Below are 17,909 nucleotides of genomic sequence, written 5' to 3'. Positions count from 1 at the left end.
TGTTAAATATTTTAAAAAAACATATTTTTTTTTGTTATTATAAAAAAATATATTTAAAAATAAAAAAAAAACAAAAAAAAAAAAAATAAAACACAAAAAAAAAAAAAAAAAAAAAAAAAAAAAAAAAAAAATTACTACTTGGAAATATTGGTCACTTTAACACGGAAATGCTGTGATGAGAAATCAGATTAGTGAACATGGGGTAATATCACTAATCAAAAATCACCAGCTATGAGGAGTGCTATACTGGCCATAATGTCGATCATCATTGACCGATATCAACCAATATTTAGAATTATCAGTGTTAATAAATCCTCGGTTGCTTGGTTTGTTGCTACGGCCAAACAAATCATACCCGTTAACCGCTGGTGCAAAAACATATACATATCGCTGAGCTTGCTCTACCCATAGATGCCAACCATCCAGCTTCCCATATCATCCCCTCTTCCAAGAAAACTACCTACTAAAAATGCCTCGCTGGACCTTTGAAGTCACGCCCGATACCCTATCCAAGACTGAGAAAGACACCCTAGCCCAAGCCATCACCGACAACTACGTTAAACATGGCATCCCTCCATTCCTAGTGAACGTCTTCTTTCACGAAAACCGAATCGGCACTTTCTACAGCGGCGGTAAAACCCCTCCCAACACGGTCTTTCTCGTCCTTGATCACGCCGCTCGCTCTTTTCCCAACGACACGGTCCGTCTGGCCTTCATCGATAGTGTCAATGCTATTGTGGAACCGATCCTCGGACCCAAAGGGGTCAAATGGGAGTATAATATCTACGAACATCCCCCGGACAATTGGCGCGTGAACAGCATGATTCCTCCAGTCCAGAACAAAGAGGTCTGGCAGCAGTGGATGGATCGAAACGAGGCGGTTCGATATGGAGATTACCTAGTTGAAAGGGCGGGCAGGCAGGGTCTCAAGCTGTGAATCCGGTTATGTTTTGGTGTTTGTTAGCCTTACAACAGTTCAAGTCATCTGAGACTGCTCCTAGATTCCCTGGGCTCTGAACTTTTTTTTTTTTTTTTTTTTTTTTCCAAATAACCAAAGTCCGGAAATTCTGAAGTAGGACCACAGGTTGTCGAGTGTGGTGCGTGCTTTGAGAAAGACAAGGAAAAGAAGAAAGAGGAATAAAGAGCCTTAGGTTACTCAAATTGCACACAAACCATAATGCTTGACTTTAATACTAGTACTCATAACTGTAACAAGAGTTGTGGAATGACGGGACATAATCGGATACATAAACGGACATATTATTCCTCATAAAATCGCCCTTAGATATGTAATATCAAACAGTTACCCACAATGAGCCAATGATTTATGGTTTAAAACTGTCTGAAGCGACCCATCAAATTAGACAGTAATATTCCGAACATCGACAGTCTTCTTGTCAAAAAAACTGCTGCCCGCCTTGGGAATATAGGAGGGATAATTCTCTATTATCTGCTTCAGCACAGCCCAGCTGTGCTCACCGTCACGGTCAAACGCAGCACTAGAGAACTGAGTTGTGTCGATAGTAGCTGTCACATATCTCCACGAGGGGTTAGCCGTCGCATTAGTGATATTAGCCGTCCTACCGCCATCGACAAAGATCGCGGCGGATCCGACTGCCGGCATCACGACGGTGCCGCCCATGTTGGTTGAATACCAGCGGGCAGCGGAGACGTCTATGTTACTATCCTCCCATGCCAATGGGTCGACTCCGAGGTCGCTGGCGTAGCTTCATCGTATCCAGCGCGTTAACCGGACTATTGTTCTAGCAAGAGGAGAAGATGACGGGGGCTCACGGGAAGGCGGCAATGTGAATATTCTCTTGCTGTGCAAGCATGGGGAAGTACATGGTTGGCTGGAGAAGGTATGAGATATTTAGACCCATTTTTAGGCTTGCGTTATCTCTCTAGACTGTGTATGGATCAAGACTCACGTGAAAATGCTCCCAGCACTCGAGCATGCCGATACGACCATATGGGGTGTTCTTGACAACCAGTCCCGAGGGATCTCCGTCAGACCAAATATCACGCTCGACACCCGAGGGACGTAGTTTGCGACGATGAATCAGAACATTCCCATCCGGCCCGATCAAGACTTGAGCCATGAAGATGGAATTGTTGGCGACTTCTGAAAAGCCGAAAGAGCCGTACATAGCGGCCTCTCGGAAGGCATTGACTAGTCTTTGAAAGTTGGAGCCATTGACCGACATGGACTGAGATACATATTGGGCGATGTTTTCAGAGGTATATTTGGTGTTGACTGCCTATGGCTCATGTTAGCAGGTCCAATGCTGTCGCAGAATACCTGGAAGTGTAGACTGACCACTGGGTAGCCGGGGAAGTAGAGCTCGGGAAACGCGATAAGCGAAACGCCTTCTATCTTTGCCTCCTGGATGATCTCGATGGCCTGTGTTATAGTATCATTCAGGTGAAAATCCACCCACGTCTTGTTGAGGGCTACCGGAAGGGCGAAATTCACTGGAGGTTCGCGAACCGCTGCAACTTTGAATGCAGAACCGTTGATAGATGGCAAGCCACTGATCTGACCTGCTTGGTACAGCACTGATGATAGGAAAAGGGTTAAAGAAAGCTTCATTATGAAAAGCTCAAGTTTTCAAGGGATAATTCGAGTTGGTATATCTTTATCCTCTCAGCTATGATCCTCTCAGGCCGTAGCCCTAGGTTCTACCACGAACAGTGTCTGGTTAATGTCAGAATTCTGCATACCTACTCGTTTTCCTGGTGTGGTTGGTCTCCTTATCTTTACCACTTTGCTGGTTGCTACGATCCGATTGTCAACTGCCGTTTCAATTATTCGGTTGAGGGCCATAGTCGGCCGAGAAGGCAGACACCATTTCATAAAATCCACTTTTCTCTGAGTTTCTTCAATAGCAGTACACTTCGATGGTTTGATCATATAGATGAGAATATATTTTATTGACTTCGCGGCTTGATCATACGATAGTGTGACGTAGCTAGCGCTGGACTTCGTAGTCGGGTTTTCAAGTATTTATCATAGATCTGAACGAAGCCTATAGGCGATAAATGAGGTGTTTCTGGGTACCAAATTCGGACAATTTTCCTCTTGTATGTATTAACCATGGAGGGGGCTTATTGATTTATTAATTTTTTGTGATGTTGTCATTTCCACCAGATAGAAAGGTGTGAGCATAGGAAAAAGCAAAAAAGGAAAAGAAACACAAACACCGGCAAGTAGAGAGCACCGGAATAAGCTTAAATGGGCAGCGAACAGGGATGTTGACTGTATCCGATGAGAGTGTCTCACAATGATAGTGAGTAAGGAAGGAAAATGCCAAGATCTCCTCGACTCCACGTGCCCAACCTCCAAACGTCTTCGCCCCGAAACCTTCGTGGAAATCATCGCCAGAACGCGAGTCATCGCCCGCATCGCCCTCGCAGTCTCGTGCTGCTTTGCGCTCCACTCCTCCATCTGATGCCTGTCAGGTCGATCGGTCCGTCAATCAGTCGCCGGCCCTCGAATCCATCCAGCCATCAATCAATCCATCGATCAATCAATCACTTCGGACCCAACTCCACTCGGGATGGCTTGCGGTTCGAGCCGCCTGAATCCTTGGCCTGTTACTTCGTCTGCATCTGCTGCCTCATTCTTGGGTGTCCACCATGACTAACAGGGACCCCGAATTTCGCCATCAGCTGGGCAAGTTCCGTCTCGACTCCTCCCTTGCGCCGCATACCTCCTCCGCCCAATCGCCCCTGCTCAACAGCTCCCTCCCCCCGCCACCGCACCTCCCTTCCCACCTCGCCTCCCCGTCGCATCGCAGCAAACGCGTCTCCACCGCATGTGATTTCTGTCGCAAGCGCAAGAAGAAATGTGACTTCCGCTACCCCAATTGCTCCGCCTGCACGCGTGCGGGCGTGCGCTGTACCATCCCCCCGCCCGGGCCCCAGGTCGCCAGCGCCTCCGTCCCGCGAGACCAGCTCGAGAACCTACAAAACCGCGTGCGATGGCTGGAGGAGGTCGTGCGGAAGAAGACGGGCATTCCCGTGGCCGACCGGCCCACGGGGAGCCCCCTGGACGGCGAGGGGGACCTGGACTGGTGGTATCAGATGCCGAGCATGCTGATGAGCCGCAGCAATTCGATGCGCCCGCTGAGTGGAACCCCCGCGTCGAACAGTCCAGCCAGCGCATCGGGGGTCGGAACCGATTTGCCCAACGTGGGGGAGATCTTTCGCGACCATCTTGAACATCGCCGACCCTCGGTGGCGCGGCCCGCGATCACCTCGACCAAGACCGCCCCCCGCGTCCTTCGACTCGCCTCGCTGGAAGAAGCCGAACAGGTGACCTCGCGGTACTTTGACAGTATGGGGTACCAATATCCGTTCCTGCACCGCTCCGACTTCTTCCCGCCGCTGCGTCGCATCTACGCGGGCGAGGCCCCGACCACGGAGTTTCACTATACCTACCACATCACCATCGCGATCGCCCTGTTGATCGGGTCGTCCGATGGCACGCAAGCGATGGAGTTCTACCGCGTGAGCCAGGAGACGCTGCCGCTGGCTCTGCAGAATGAGGACTTGGCGGCAGTGAAAGCACTGCTCAGCATGGCGCTGTACACCCTCTTCGCGACCACCGGCCCCAGCGTGTGGCATGTGCTGGGCACTGCTTTGCGGCTGGCGACCAGTCTCGGTCTACACAAGGCTCGGCCTGCAGCCAGCGTGATCGAGGAGGAAATGACCAAACGGGCGTTCTGGAGCCTGTACAACTTAGATCGGCTGATCGCCAGCACGCTGTGCCGGCCCCTGGGCATTGTGGACGAGGACATCAGCGTGAGCCTCCCGCGGGAGTTCAACGACGACTGGACGGAGGCGCCGGGAACCAGCGTGATGACCATCCCGGTGCAGGTCATTCGCCTGCGTCGTCTTTTTTCGCGCATCTACCGTTACCGTAATGATGATCTTTTTTCAGTTACTGATTCACACACTAACGTTGGCAGTCTATAACAATCAACCTCCTCCCCCGACGAACGAAGTGGTTGTGGCGCTCAGCCATTTTCGCCAAGAGCTGGATGACTGGCGTCGGAATGCGCCGGTCTACCCGCCAGCTCTACTGTATTCTACCAGCTACTATGACTACCTCTATGCCACCACCCTCTTGCTCATGTACCGACCCAGTCCGCGCAACCCGACTCCCGATGCAACGAGCATCGTCAGCTGCGGCGATGCCAGCATCCAGGTCATTCGATCGTACTGGGACAGCTACTCGGTGGGCAAGTTGAAGTGGATCTGGTTGACGCTGAGCCAGACGTACTTCGCGGGGATCACCATTCTCTGGTGTCTGAACCATGATTTTCTCGCAGTGCGCGACGGTCTCCCGCCCGCGTGGCAGCCAGACGACCAGACCATGCGCCGCGCCATCCAGGCGGTGGTGGTGCTGCTGGAAGAGTTTGGCAAGCGACGCCCGGGAGTCGAACGACTGGCCGAGACGTTCCGACAGCAGAGCACGATGATCTTCAGCCACCTGGCATACCAGCAGGAGCAACTGGGTCAGCAGAACCCTCCCCAACCGCCGCCACCACCGCCGGTGTCGCAGCAGCCGCATGTCCTGGTGGCGCCGCCCGTGCCTCTGGCGCCGGTGCTGGACGACGTGTTGCTGGTCAATGACTCGGGCAATATCCCCGTCATGGACCCTCACCTGGCGCAACAATTGCTGTATTCCTACGATTGGTTCCAAGAGGAGATGGCGACCTTCTATACCCTATGATTTGAATTATATACATAGAAATAAATGATTGATATACCGACCTTGTAAGTAGCGCATAGATAACGCATCCTCCGTCTTATCGGAGGGTTTCCCCACATAAACACTCAATACCCCTCTCTGTCTCTTCTATTCTTCCTACTCAGCTTCTTCCCCTCCCATCTTCTCTTCCTTACAACCACCACCTCTTTCTTAACTAAAATGGCCCACTCCATCCACGGCACCCTCATCCACTCCCTCGCCCCCTCCACCCTTCAAATCCTCCCCTCCACCCTCCTCATCATCTCCCCCTCGGGCTCCATCCTCTCCATCCACCCCTCCACACCCCCCTCATCCATCCCCTTCCTCCTGGCTCCCCACAATCTCACTCCTGAAACGTGCCCAACACTCACCCTCTCACCGACTCAATTCCTCACTCCGGGCTTCATCGACACCCACACCCACGCCCCGCAACACGCCCAACGCGGTCTCGGCCGAGGCCTCCCCCTCCTCACGTGGCTCGACACACTCACGTTCCCGAACGAGGCGAAATGCAAGGATCTCGTTCACGCGTCTTCCCTTTATACATCCTGTGTTCGCGCCGGACTTAAACAAGGGATCACCACTGCATGCTATTACGCATCGCTACATAAAGATGCCTCGGTGGTTCTTGCGGAAACTTGCCTCAGGGAAGGTCAACGGGCGCTGATCGGGAAATGCAATATGGATCGACATGCTCCGGACTGGTATACCGAGTCTTCAGACGTGAAGGAGAGTGTGAGGTCCACGGAGGAGTTCTTGGGGGAGGTCCTGGCTCTCGATCAAGGTGTGGGTGCTGGGGTTGGGAAGGGACTTGTTACGCCGGTTATTACCCCGCGGTTTGCAATCTCCTGCACGGATGGCCTTCTTTCAGAACTGGGCAAATTGGTGAAGAGGTATCCCACCTTGCCAGTGCAGACTCATTTCAACGAGAGTCCGGAAGAAGTGGAATTCACGGCAAAACTGTTCCCCGCGTACAACTCGGAGACGGAAATGTACGAGTCTTTCGGCCTCCTGAACGAACGAAGTATTCTGGCTCATACGATATACCTCAAAAATGGGGAGATGGACAGACTAAAAGAGTTGGGATGTGGGGTCGCGCATTGCCCCGTGTCGAATACTTGTATGGATCGGTTTATGGTGGCCCCCGTGAGTGAGTATTTGAAAAGGGGGGTCAAGGTGGGTTTGGGGACGGATTGTGGGGGTGGGTTTACGAATAGTATGTTGGAAGTTATGAGGCAGGCTTATCTGGTTAGTGTTGCTGGGAAGACGTTCCTGGGTGGCACTGGTGCTGCTGGTGATGGGGAGAGGACGGCATTGAGTACGGAGGAAGGGTTCTATATGGCGACCTTGGGAGGGGCGAGGGTCGCGGGCTTGGATGGGAAGGTGGGGAATTTTGAGGCTGGGAAGGAGTTGGATGCTTGTTTGGTGGATGTGAGTGTTGATGGGGTCATGGCGGATGTGGACGAGGGAGAGGATACCAGGAGCGTGTTTGAGAAGTTCATCATGACTGGGGATGATCGCAATATTACGGGGGTTTGGGTCAAGGGAAGGAGAGTCAAAGGATAGGATAGGCTAGGGGATATTTTCAGATATCCAATTGTGTATGGTTGCATTATATCACTGATGTACAAGTGTGGGTATATCCTAGATTGACGTATGTGCAGACACTCGTCTAAACGATCTGTCATCGCCATGTTCCCATCGCCGGTCCAAAATATTCCCCGGGCGGGAGCATCTTCCACGGCGTTCCCCTGTCATCCGCCGTACGGTGATGCACATCGTTTCCCCACCAGTGCAGCATGCCAGCCGGGAGCATGATGCAGAAGAAGATGATCACCGTGGAGACGGCCACGCCCGAGTCTAGCGCGGCGGACAGCACGTAGTCTGCCATGGTTAGTCGAAGCCAGCCAATGGATGATAGATCAACTTACTGTATTTTGCCCACCAAGCCGGCTTACGCCGCTTGATCAGCCCGTTGAAAATGATATTTACAATCCACCACGACGAGAAGCTGATGCCCGTCGCCGGTGGGACCTGGCTCATAGCGCCAAACGCCACCGGCCAAGAAATATAATTGACATGCTTCCATCGACGGCCTAGAAGATATGTGACGATCACGACAACCGGGCCCACCAGGAAGAACCAGAGGAGGTTGCCATAAATTTGGCCCGAGGAGAAGTTCCGACCGGGGCCGAGAGCGCCTAAAGGAGAGTCAGTCCCGAACTATTGCCGACAAGAAAGAAGAGACCCACCCCAGACCAAGGAAGAAGAATAAGTCACATGTCCGTGGGGGCAGCTAAATCCGCCGGGGGAGTCCGGTTTACAGATCCCCTCGAATCGCGTTATCATGAACACCGTCACGCCGCATTGCACGATGGCTCCGATAAGTGTGGCGAGTCCCTGTGCCATGAATAGCGTTCGGGGAGCGATGTGCAGATAATGTGCTAGTTTCATATCGGCCACAAACCTAACCGGTGTCAGTACCATTCTTTCCCTTCGACCCACGGCGACTTACTCGAGACCTTGCGACACTGCCACATATCCGTAAAACTTGAATGCCATGTTGGCAACAGGTCGCCCGAGAAAGGCATATCCACCGATGAACTCCGTGATCAAGTTGAGCTGATTACTGGAGATGTTCGTCACTGCTTTGATAATTCCGATCGGAATAATGTACACGACGGGCAACAGGTAGGCAAGGAGGACGGCCCACGCCGGAAGATCCGTGTGCCACACCTCGTTGGTCACAATACTCAGGACGAACATCACGATGGTCACAGCACCGAACCACCACCACGGCACCTCGGCGTAGGACTGCATCACACGAGAATGTACGTCTTTCTGGCTGCGTCCCTTCCATTGCTCCCACAGGTCCTTTCCGTGGTACAGTGCCACATGCACGAAAATGCCAGTCAAGTTGGCGAACGCCACACCGTATGTGATCGCATAACCTACCGGCAGAAACATTGGCGAATAGTTTTTATATGCCTCCGGATTCACCGAGCCATCGGGGTTCATAACACGCTCGACCATGTAGGGCCGACCTCGATTATCGAAAGTGTTCGGATTCAACATGGGCAGATAGGCGGAGTACCAAGTGTTCGTGTAATATAAGATGGGACAGATGAGCCAGAAAAACAAGGCAAATGAGCCCATCACATTACACCCGGCCCAGAAGGGAACAAGCAACGGACTTTGATTGGCAAAGACGACCTGCGCCCAGTCAAAGGTCAAAACCGACATGCCCAGGCCCGTCCGCTGGCCAAAGAGCTGGTTCAGGACTACATTGTGCGGTGCAATCCAGCAGATGAAGGTGAAGGTGCTGAGTGCGGTGAAGAGATAGCCCGGAAGAAAGTACCAGACCGCTCCGCCAATGAAGATCAGCAAGAAAAAGCGCAGGCGCGTGATGATCCAACCATCTGCCAAGCTATTTCTTCGGGAATGCAGGGTCGACAGTAGCGCAGCATTAGACAACATCTGGGGCCAGATCATCGTCGCCGGCCCTACGAGCCAGCGCGACGCCATTCCGGCCAGGCCGAACCCGAACATCTGCGTAGTGATGGTGAGGAGGATCTCGAATCCACCCTTCGAGGGCATGCCGTAGAATTTGACCATCGCCTCGATGACCTGCGTGGCTGCCGCCGATCCAAACGAGACATTGGCCATGATCGTGATGAGCGCATGCTCTTTGATGTTGAAATGGCGATCCGGATTGAACCGGCCCAATGGGATCCATCGTGCCCAGGCACACCCGATGGGATAGGCTACCAGCTGTGCTACCAGCGCACTGATGGTGACACTGGGCATTCGCAAGCTGAAAAATTGGTTCAGGCCGCTTCCAATCTATTCCGAGCACAACGCTGTCAGCCTTACACATGCTTATTGTCTTACGTCGGCGCGTCCCCGTGCAATCGGCTAAAACTTACAATCGTGAACAATATCCCGATCACCCACATGCGAACGGTATTAATTGGCAAGTGTGCATCGTCCTTGGGCCGCACGGCCGCCCGCACTTCCGGGAAGGGAGAATCATCAGCTTCGTAGGGGAGGATCTTGGCCGCATCACGGTCACTCAGGACGGTGAGGTCATGCTCATTGTGGGTATCTAGCGGCGGGACCTAGGGAATGGAATCCATCGAACGTTAGACGATCTTCTCATTCTGACAGTGACAGTTGGGTCCCATTCCGCGAGAACGCAAATCAGAAAAGGGCCAGACCGGTGGAAGCGAACCACCAACCACGTGGAGGGCGAGTAGATCACTCCGGGAGCTTCCAAGGGGGGCTCGGGGGGGGGGTGGGGAGGGGGGCAAGGCGACAGGCCAAGGGGACCAGGCCAAACGATGATCAAACGAAACCCGAAGGCAAGGATGGGATGGGGTAACGTTGCAAGGACGAGAAAAAAAATGGGTCACACCCACCTGAATTGAGTCGTCCCGCAGGGATTTTTCATCGTCGGGGGGCTTGAGCTTCTCAGACATGGTGATTGCATGCAGGGCAGAGGGGCAGGATTCGCATGACTCTCCAGACTGGCAGCCAGGAAGATTTCGGCACTGCGCGGGATCACGCACTACGCTTCGGGTTTAGCGCCTGGCACTCGTGACGCCAAGTCACGCGATCTGTCGGCTGCATCCGCTGCCACTTGCTGCTTTCTGGAATTCCTCTTCGGAACTCATTTCCTCCCCACTTTCTCCTGCTTAGTCCCGGCCAGCTGAAATCCTTTTCTCCCTCGTATTGGCGGTCAGCGGGGACCTATTATCCTGTGCCCATTTGTCTTACGATCGCCTGAGGCTGGCCTGCCATACTCCGTACGGTGTAATGTCGGGTGAGAGGTTGAAAGGCTGAGAGCGTCCCCTGGTACCGACATCTGCCAAGCCGAAAGAACCCACGCTCAACAGTCGATCGCGGGTAGAAACCACCGTGGTGAAGTCCAAATCTGGCCATGACTTGCAAGCGAGAAGAGGAAAAGATCTGGCGATCCATGTCAGCGACTCGCATCTTGCAGCCACACTAAATATTCAGTCTTAGTGATATTTTAGTACGGAGTAGCGACTATGGATTATGGACTCTTAGCGACCCAAGGTTATATTGGGCTCTAGACCCACCCGAATACATTGTGAAATGTGAATACTTGTGAAATGAACATCATGGTTTTGAGCAGACTACACCGTAAAACAGTCGGTGTCACTCATAGTGAGGAGGTTGTTTCGCCCTGGTTTTCTCCAACTGCCGTTCGGATTTGAACATATATCTTGGGCGTCACTGCCATTGAGATCTGGTTCATTCTTGATCCACCCTGAAATTGATCATCCATATGATCTTTGGATTATCAACAAGGTAGGAGAAAAGACAAGTGTCCTATCCTAGGATTCTACAAACATCGCCGCACGGTCCGACCGACACCCCGTTAGCTACCTCTGACGTCGTGCAACGAGCCGACACTGACATCCGAAGGTTTGCCCCTTGCATTACATCTGCTCCGTACTCCGTACATTCCAGTGAAACCAGGGGCAAGCATTCGGTCTCACTTTGATCGAAATAAAATTAAGAGCGTGGAGTTCGAAATTCCATATCGTTGCCATGCTCCGACCCTCGGCGTGCGCTCCGACATTTTTGTCTTCAGGTTGTCTAGCGGGCAAACTAAATGGCTAGCACAAGGATCAAGGGTCGATGGATAACAGTAGGGCAGGAAACTATCCACACCACTAAGGGAGTTACCACGTTGGGATTATGGAGATGGAATCATGGAATTCCACTCCTTCTCCACCACCGATCCTTTTATCTTCCTACGGACTTTGTCGGGAAAATCCTTCCCTGGGTACGAGTACGGTGCAAAAGATCGGAAGCATAGGGCCAGAGACTGAGAGCATCATCTTCTTCCGACGATGGTCGGCTACTGAAAACCCCGCCTTGCAGCGATAGGTGGTCCAGAACTATCCCAACTCATTCATGTCTGCGGTCGGAGTCTGCCGCCAATTCTGTCACGCCATCACTTCTCCTCCCCGAGTTTGTGCAATCGTGGCGGTCTGTCCAACAACTGGATGCACCTTCCTCGTCTCATCATAGGAGGATCCTTTTCTTCTTTTTGTGTGGGAGTTGCACCAGAGCGGGTCGAGCCGACCGTCGGATCTGGGCGCTTCGACCCGACTCCCAAGACTGACTGATTGACACCCACAAACCATCCGTAGCAAGGGCGACGGTCGATCTCCATCCTTGGTTGGGCAATTGAGACGAATGATCGGTCGCGTGGGCTTGTTCAACGACGCGGTTTGGCATGCAGAAAGGCCGATTAGGTAGTTTCTTACTCGCCCGAGAGTTGAAGCCATGGGTGGTCTTTGCTTTATACTCGAAATTCGGTCCTAAGAATCTGCCCGTCGGCTTTCCCCCCTCTGATGTCCCCCGTCCATTTCCCAATTTTTCTTCTGTGTCTCTTACTTCAGTTTAAATAATACTTGATACCCACCTCCGTCTTCTGTCAGAGTGAGGATCATCCCCTTCGAACCGGAATCCGCGGATACTAGACAGTGGACACCTGAGGCCGCCACCATGGGAGGCGATTTGCCCTTCTCACAACGCCCCATCATCATTTTGGGTGCCGGCGTCATCGGTTGTGCCACGGCTCGACAGTTACTTCTCAATGGATTCCGTGTGATCTTGGTGGCCGAGTACCTGCCCGGCGATCAGAACATCTTCTATGCTTCCGCTTGGGCCGGAGCAGCATGGCATGCCGCTGGCGGCATCAGCCCCGAATACCAATACTTCCAGGCCGTCACCCATCGCCACCTGCTCATGATGGCCCAGGAAGACCCGGAATCAGGTGTCTGCATTGTCGACTCCCGCGAGTACCTCGAACAACCGCCTACTCCGAATTCCTCTCTGTGGGGAAAGACCGTAGTGTCCAAGGTAGAGTGGCAAATCACGATCCGACAAGCAAATGTGGCGTACTGATCTTCATGCTAGTTCCGCGACTTGAGCCCCGACGAATACCCTTCTCACTTCAGCTGCGGATGGGCCTACGACTCTCTCGTTACCGATCCAACGCGACACATGCCATATCTCGCGAAGAAGATCACCTCGCTGGGTGGTCACTTTATTCGGAAACGAGTAGAATCGCTGCAGGAGCTATACACCATGTTCCCGGAGTCGAGCATCTTTGTAAATGCCAGTGGACTCGGGAGTAAGTCTCTTGTTGATGTTCAAGATGATAAATGCTTCCCCGAGCGCGGTCAAAACGTTTTCTACCGGACGGAAAACTGCCAACGGATGTACTTCCGGAACGGCAAAGAGTATACTTATGTTATCCCCCGACCTTTATCCAAGGGTGTCATCCTGGGAGGTAGCAAACAACGAGACAATGTGTGAGTATTGGTGGCCAGCCTTGATTTCCCCATAACTAATCGAATCCAGTTCTCCGGAAGTAGACATGGACATCTCCCGAGACGAGATCGCACGCGCCCATCGCCTTGCTCCCGATATCGTCCCCGAGAACCCCGAAGATGACGACCTCAGCTATATTATCGGTATTCGCCCATCCCGAGAAGGAGGGTTCCGACTGGACTCGGAACTGATTGGTGAACGGCTCATCTTGTCGGCTTATGGGTTTGGGGGAGGTGGATACGCGTTTTCTTATGGCGTTGCGGACGCTCTAGCCAAGATTGTAGAAAAGGCAGAGTGGGATAGCGTGATTGCTCAGGCTGGACCTTGAGATGGTTCTATTTGTGGTTGATCATCGGCTGGAATGAGATCAACTTGGGCGTTGCGACGGCGGTCCGTTGTTCGTAGATCAGTATAAAGGAATAAAAGCAAGGTATCGGTGCACCCGTCTCCCCTCTGGTGAAGATGATGGGAAGCTTTCATATAGAATACAGAGAGATCTGAATCGTGTCTAGGGTACATACGTTCTTTCTTGGTTCTTTAAAATGACCCTAGAGGTTTTTAATTCATTCATTCCAAATCTGTTCACGGAATACTCTCTAACGTTACCTTTGATCTCTAGCAAAGCACGAAGCGGTTGTACGACAGTATTAGGAACGTTTTCAAGAATCTTCTCCCAGGGAACGGTAGTATGCTCAAAATGACTCCGGGTAACCCGGCCCTTCAGAAGTTCCAGACGAAAGCCCGGCTGCGTGGTCAATCATATGACCAATTATGGAGATGAGTGTGTCCAGGTCCCAGAAATCAAACATAATAGAATACTCACTGGGTGTTAGTCTTAATAATATGATAGGCTTTTAAATCTTTGTTCATTCTGATGAATATCCAGCGAACGCTGTCCACAACCGCTGTGTAAATTGGTTTAAACGGGTAACCTGCCATGCTGCGAGTCTGTTCGATTATTGCTGGGAGCAGTTAGGATCTAGAAAACTATGTGTAAAACTTAAGTACCGTCGGACTTACCCATATATGCTAGGCATTGCTCCAGTCTGTTTTTGCCCCCCAATTCGGCGATTACTATAAACAGGCTGGATTGGATATCGCCATGTCCTACGGAATAATCGAGTGTTCCTCGGAGAAGTGTCTCAACCCTTTGAATATTGCGGATGTCTCTATGGGCTGGTTTAATTGCAACTTTGGAGACATAGTAGTGGACTCGCAAGTGGCCAAGGCGCGTTTTCTCTCCGACAAAGTGGTGGAAAGTATTGCGTCTAAACGAGCTCTGACAAGTGATTTGCTCTTATAGTTCGTTCCGACCTCGCAATCTTCTAAAAGGGACACTGTATTATTAGATCAGTAATTGAAATAAAACCAGGTCGCCCAGAGCTCACCAAGACGGCTAGGTGCTGGGGGCTTGTCTCTTGCCGTGAATATCATTGCGGGCCTTGCGCAGCTGTCAGCAAGCCGGTAATAGAACGCATTTATCAAGCAGTCTAGCGGGAGGTCTCGGACATCGATCGACATTTTAGAAAGCTGTTGAATGACAATATTGAGAGAAGGCTATGACTTGGTAGTTTTAGCTGCGATAAAAGGTTTGTTGGATGATGGAAGGAAGGAACCGGCGATAGAAAAGGGGAAAGGAGTTGAAGGAAGGAGAAACGTTACCTCATCCCGACGATTGGCAACAATCCCATGGTTTCCATTACTCACTCAACGTAACGCTTAGATATCAGAGTACTCGGAGGTTGACCATCAAAAATGGGCTTTAAAAAGAGCGATAAGAGTCGTATTCACTCGAAATAATTATATTCATGATAATGATTATATTCTACTTAAACATCAACTCCCTATTAGGGCTCTTCCTAAATCACCAACAGCTGAAATCTCGTGGCAGAACTAGGTGGAGTAGTAAATACACCCTTTACAATGCCAAACTCCTATATAAAGTTTTAGGAAAGGCCTGATGATTTGAGTCATACCTAGTCTTATCATGCTGACATGGTAATCTTTACCCATCTTCGATTAATCACCATACCTTCAGCATCAAACGATGCCATCCTCCATCCATCAAATCAATAGCCAAATAGCGAAAGTCAAGATGAGTATCATACATGAAATAGGAATGGATGATATGGACGATGTCGGCACACGCTTTGTAAACTATGAAAATACTGTCAGAGCTAGTGCAAAAGAGAGTGAAGAATTCTGGCCTACATCTGGCAAAATCAATATTGTCATACTAGGTCATCTCGGTAAGTCCTAGAGGTATGCGCAATAGCCTAAATCCACTAATTCTCGTTTTCCAGATAGCCAACTAGAGGGCTATATGCTTGCCCTTGATGCGGCCCCTTATTGGTCTAGATTGTAAGCTGCTGAGTAGCTGTATCTATTCTCAAAAAGTAAAGGTAGAATTGCATGCAAAATCGAAAGGAATTTAACTAATCATGATGTTCTGGAAGTCAAATGCCAAGTATTCAGACGCAGAAGGATCCAGTCTCTCCATCAGACCGAAAAGGCTTATCGTCTTATTGGAAATTCTCAGATGGAGTACGCACGACCCTGAGTATTACCGCCATCCAATCCGCCACTGAGTCAACATCGTCGGGATAACCCCAAGACGCGTAGCCGGAAGATAGCCAATGCGCGACCATTTTCACAAGCTCTAAAAGAAGGGCTGTGAGGACCGAGAAAGAAAGTACCCTCATATTTCTAAACAGGATGGACATTCTTGATTCTCTCTATGAAAGCTTTTTTGCATTTGTCGCAAAAAAGAATATGGGGGCACCGATACCTTGTCCGGTTAGAGTTAGATCCCTATCGCACTCCGCCATGTCAAACTCGCCGCAGCCTCGTTTCGAAACGCTACGACTCCATGGCGGGTGATTTGATCCTTACCCTCAATCCGCGTGCTAACCGTCTTCTTTCAAGTCATGACCCTGACTCGGCCACCAATTCCCGGGCAGTGCCCGTCTATGCGACTACGGTAGGCATGCGCCGGCCAGAGTACTCCGCGGCTGAAACTGACGGTCTATTCAGTCGTACCAGTTCAATGATTCGGCACATGGGGCCGGGCTCTTCGACCTTAGAGAGTTCGGCAACATCTACAGTCGAATCATAAATCCGAGTCATGACAGAATCTGGGCCCGGTTTCCGATTGACGCGGAGGTGCTCACTACCACTCTATTCGGCCCCTAAACTAATTGTTAATTGTTGGCATTTGGATGCCTGAGGCAATATGCCAAGCATTCAGCCCATCAGTCATAGTTCAAGCAAAATAATATCATTTTGAAAGGAAGCGTTAAATTCGATGAACTAGAAGCGAGTACGCAAATGTGAAACATGACGCATCAAGCCGGCACAAACGGCGGTTAAGCAATTTAGTATAGTAAACAAAAAGCCCCGACGACCTTCGTGGTAAAATCCAGTTTTCCGCTGTTCGGCACGTTTGTTTTCGGCAATGTTCGTAAACAATTCGCCCCTAGCCGAGTTCATTCATTAGATGGAACTCTTTGGGATAGTCCATAACTCATAGACATTGAATTTTTACAGCCATGCCCTTCGCGGTAGCTGTACGGCGTAAACACTAGTAAAAGTAGAGGAATCGGGCGGCCGGCCAAAAATCTCCATAGAACTTGAGCTTTCTTCAATTCAGCTCCCGGTCGACTTGCCAGAAGCATCATCTTGATGGTTGCCCGAAGGGAGAGTAGAAACTATTCGGTAGATCAGGTGGGAGCTTGATATTGACGTTTTCGCTAGGGTGATTTGGTTTTAGCCACCAAATGTGACATGTCGCTAATATGCCCCAGGATAGTTTTCCACGGGCTTTTGAGCAAATGCACCTAATCCCGGTGCTACACCCCTTTCATAACTCAGATAATAGGGGAAGATAAGTCCGACTCGAGAGCATTTAAAGCTCTTTTGGGCAAGAACATATCCCAAATCCCATTTCTGGGTCTTCATTATCCTCAATGAAGGCCATCTTGGGAGGTTAGGGGATATGGGCGCCCCTATTTGATTGACTGAGCTGAGTATTCACAAGCTCTGGATTCCAGGAGGGGACAGTCGAGAAGACAGTACTCGAGTTACCTGTGTCATTGAAAAACGGCCAGGAATTTCTGTGGATGACACTGCACGGCTTTGTTGATTTGTTGAAAGAAAAGTTGGCATTGGAAGACCAAGTACGCCAGGTATATCAAATACTTACTATTTAATTCGACACTTAATCTTTTCGACCGTTTATCTGGAGACGGAATTTTTTTACCACCGCCCACGTCAAAAAGGCGATGGAATACAGAGAAAAAGGAAGAAGTCGTGGGTGATCCCCAGCCACCATAAACACTACGTGAGCAACCACACGTTAGCTGCTTTCGATTGTAGCACAGTGTAATAGGCCGGACGTTTATTTCATCTTGAAACCATCCTTGAAACTGAGACGGCGGGGGCTTAGGGCCTCCCTTCTTGGTAGGTGACGATGCCATAATCAAGGACAAGGGCTATTTTCCCTATGTCAATAGCCAGTGATACGGCTGTGTTTTGTTTAAATTGCCCTGACGAGCTTCGTTAAACGCTTTTTTGGGCCCCTGCAGGAGAAATAAAGCATTCTCAGTCAATTTAACGTATGGCTGGAAAACAGTTAGTCTTTGCTTACATTTTTGGAGGATTTCCATATTTGGTTGTTTCCAACCTTAATCAAATCTTCCATGTTTGTGTAAGCGCTTTGTTTGTGCGATCCATATCTCTGCTCACACGACTGGGAATTGACTGAGGAAACGCTTTGATA

The 17,909-nt window shown here is 50.7% G+C and overlaps 7 protein-coding genes across 7 annotated transcripts; 5 read left to right on the top strand and 2 right to left on the bottom strand.

The window, feature by feature from the left end:
* Nucleotides 1-469: 469 nt before the first annotated feature.
* KD926_009334 (uncharacterized protein) lies at nucleotides 470-937 on the top strand (the record flags this gene model as incomplete). The annotated part of the gene is made up of 1 exon (XM_053101960.1): nucleotides 470-937. One exon carries the CDS (start codon nucleotides 470-472, stop codon nucleotides 935-937), a length of 468 nt encoding a protein of 155 aa, XP_052954590.1.
* Nucleotides 938-1,360: 423 nt separating this feature from the next.
* Nucleotides 1,361-2,593, bottom strand: KD926_009333 (uncharacterized protein; the record flags this gene model as incomplete). The annotated part of the gene is made up of 4 exons (XM_053101959.1): nucleotides 1,361-1,727; nucleotides 1,795-1,853; nucleotides 1,932-2,261; nucleotides 2,321-2,593. 4 exons carry the CDS (start codon nucleotides 2,591-2,593, stop codon nucleotides 1,361-1,363), a joined length of 1,029 nt encoding a protein of 342 aa, XP_052954589.1.
* A 1,046-nt stretch (nucleotides 2,594-3,639) lies between these two features.
* On the top strand, nucleotides 3,640-5,740 carry KD926_009332 (putative C6 transcription factor; the record flags this gene model as incomplete). The annotated part of the gene is made up of 2 exons (XM_053101958.1): nucleotides 3,640-4,924; nucleotides 4,974-5,740. The coding sequence occupies 2 exons, from the start codon at nucleotides 3,640-3,642 to the stop codon at nucleotides 5,738-5,740; spliced, it is 2,052 nt and encodes a 683-aa protein (XP_052954588.1).
* Nucleotides 5,741-5,938: 198 nt separating this feature from the next.
* On the top strand, nucleotides 5,939-7,324 carry KD926_009331 (putative guanine deaminase; the record flags this gene model as incomplete). The annotated part of the gene is made up of 1 exon (XM_053101957.1): nucleotides 5,939-7,324. One exon carries the CDS (start codon nucleotides 5,939-5,941, stop codon nucleotides 7,322-7,324), a length of 1,386 nt encoding a protein of 461 aa, XP_052954587.1.
* A 118-nt stretch (nucleotides 7,325-7,442) lies between these two features.
* optF (small oligopeptide transporter, OPT family) lies at nucleotides 7,443-10,236 on the bottom strand (the record flags this gene model as incomplete). Its single annotated transcript, XM_053101956.1, has 6 exons — nucleotides 7,443-7,642; nucleotides 7,690-7,959; nucleotides 8,011-8,225; nucleotides 8,274-9,601; nucleotides 9,685-9,876; nucleotides 10,177-10,236. The coding sequence occupies 6 exons, from the start codon at nucleotides 10,234-10,236 to the stop codon at nucleotides 7,443-7,445; spliced, it is 2,265 nt and encodes a 754-aa protein (XP_052954586.1).
* A 2,065-nt stretch (nucleotides 10,237-12,301) lies between these two features.
* On the top strand, nucleotides 12,302-13,460 carry KD926_009329 (FAD-dependent oxidoreductase; the record flags this gene model as incomplete). Its single annotated transcript, XM_053101955.1, has 3 exons — nucleotides 12,302-12,658; nucleotides 12,716-13,113; nucleotides 13,163-13,460. The coding sequence occupies 3 exons, from the start codon at nucleotides 12,302-12,304 to the stop codon at nucleotides 13,458-13,460; spliced, it is 1,053 nt and encodes a 350-aa protein (XP_052954585.1).
* Nucleotides 13,461-15,179: 1,719 nt separating this feature from the next.
* On the top strand, nucleotides 15,180-16,324 carry KD926_009328 (Homocysteine synthase; the record flags this gene model as incomplete). Its single annotated transcript, XM_053101954.1, has 4 exons — nucleotides 15,180-15,381; nucleotides 15,436-15,493; nucleotides 16,058-16,112; nucleotides 16,166-16,324. 4 exons carry the CDS (start codon nucleotides 15,180-15,182, stop codon nucleotides 16,322-16,324), a joined length of 474 nt encoding a protein of 157 aa, XP_052954584.1.
* Between the last annotated feature and the right edge of the window lie 1,585 nt (nucleotides 16,325-17,909).

Source organism: Aspergillus affinis (genome assembly GCF_023601865.1).
Source record: "Aspergillus affinis strain CMG 70 chromosome Unknown NODE_66_length_189108_cov_86_600325, whole genome shotgun sequence".
In the NCBI taxonomy this organism is placed as follows: Eukaryota; Fungi; Ascomycota; class Eurotiomycetes; order Eurotiales; family Aspergillaceae; genus Aspergillus; species Aspergillus affinis.
The sequence above is the reverse complement of the archived record's forward strand: the minus strand, read 5'-3'. Positions and strand labels throughout refer to the sequence as shown.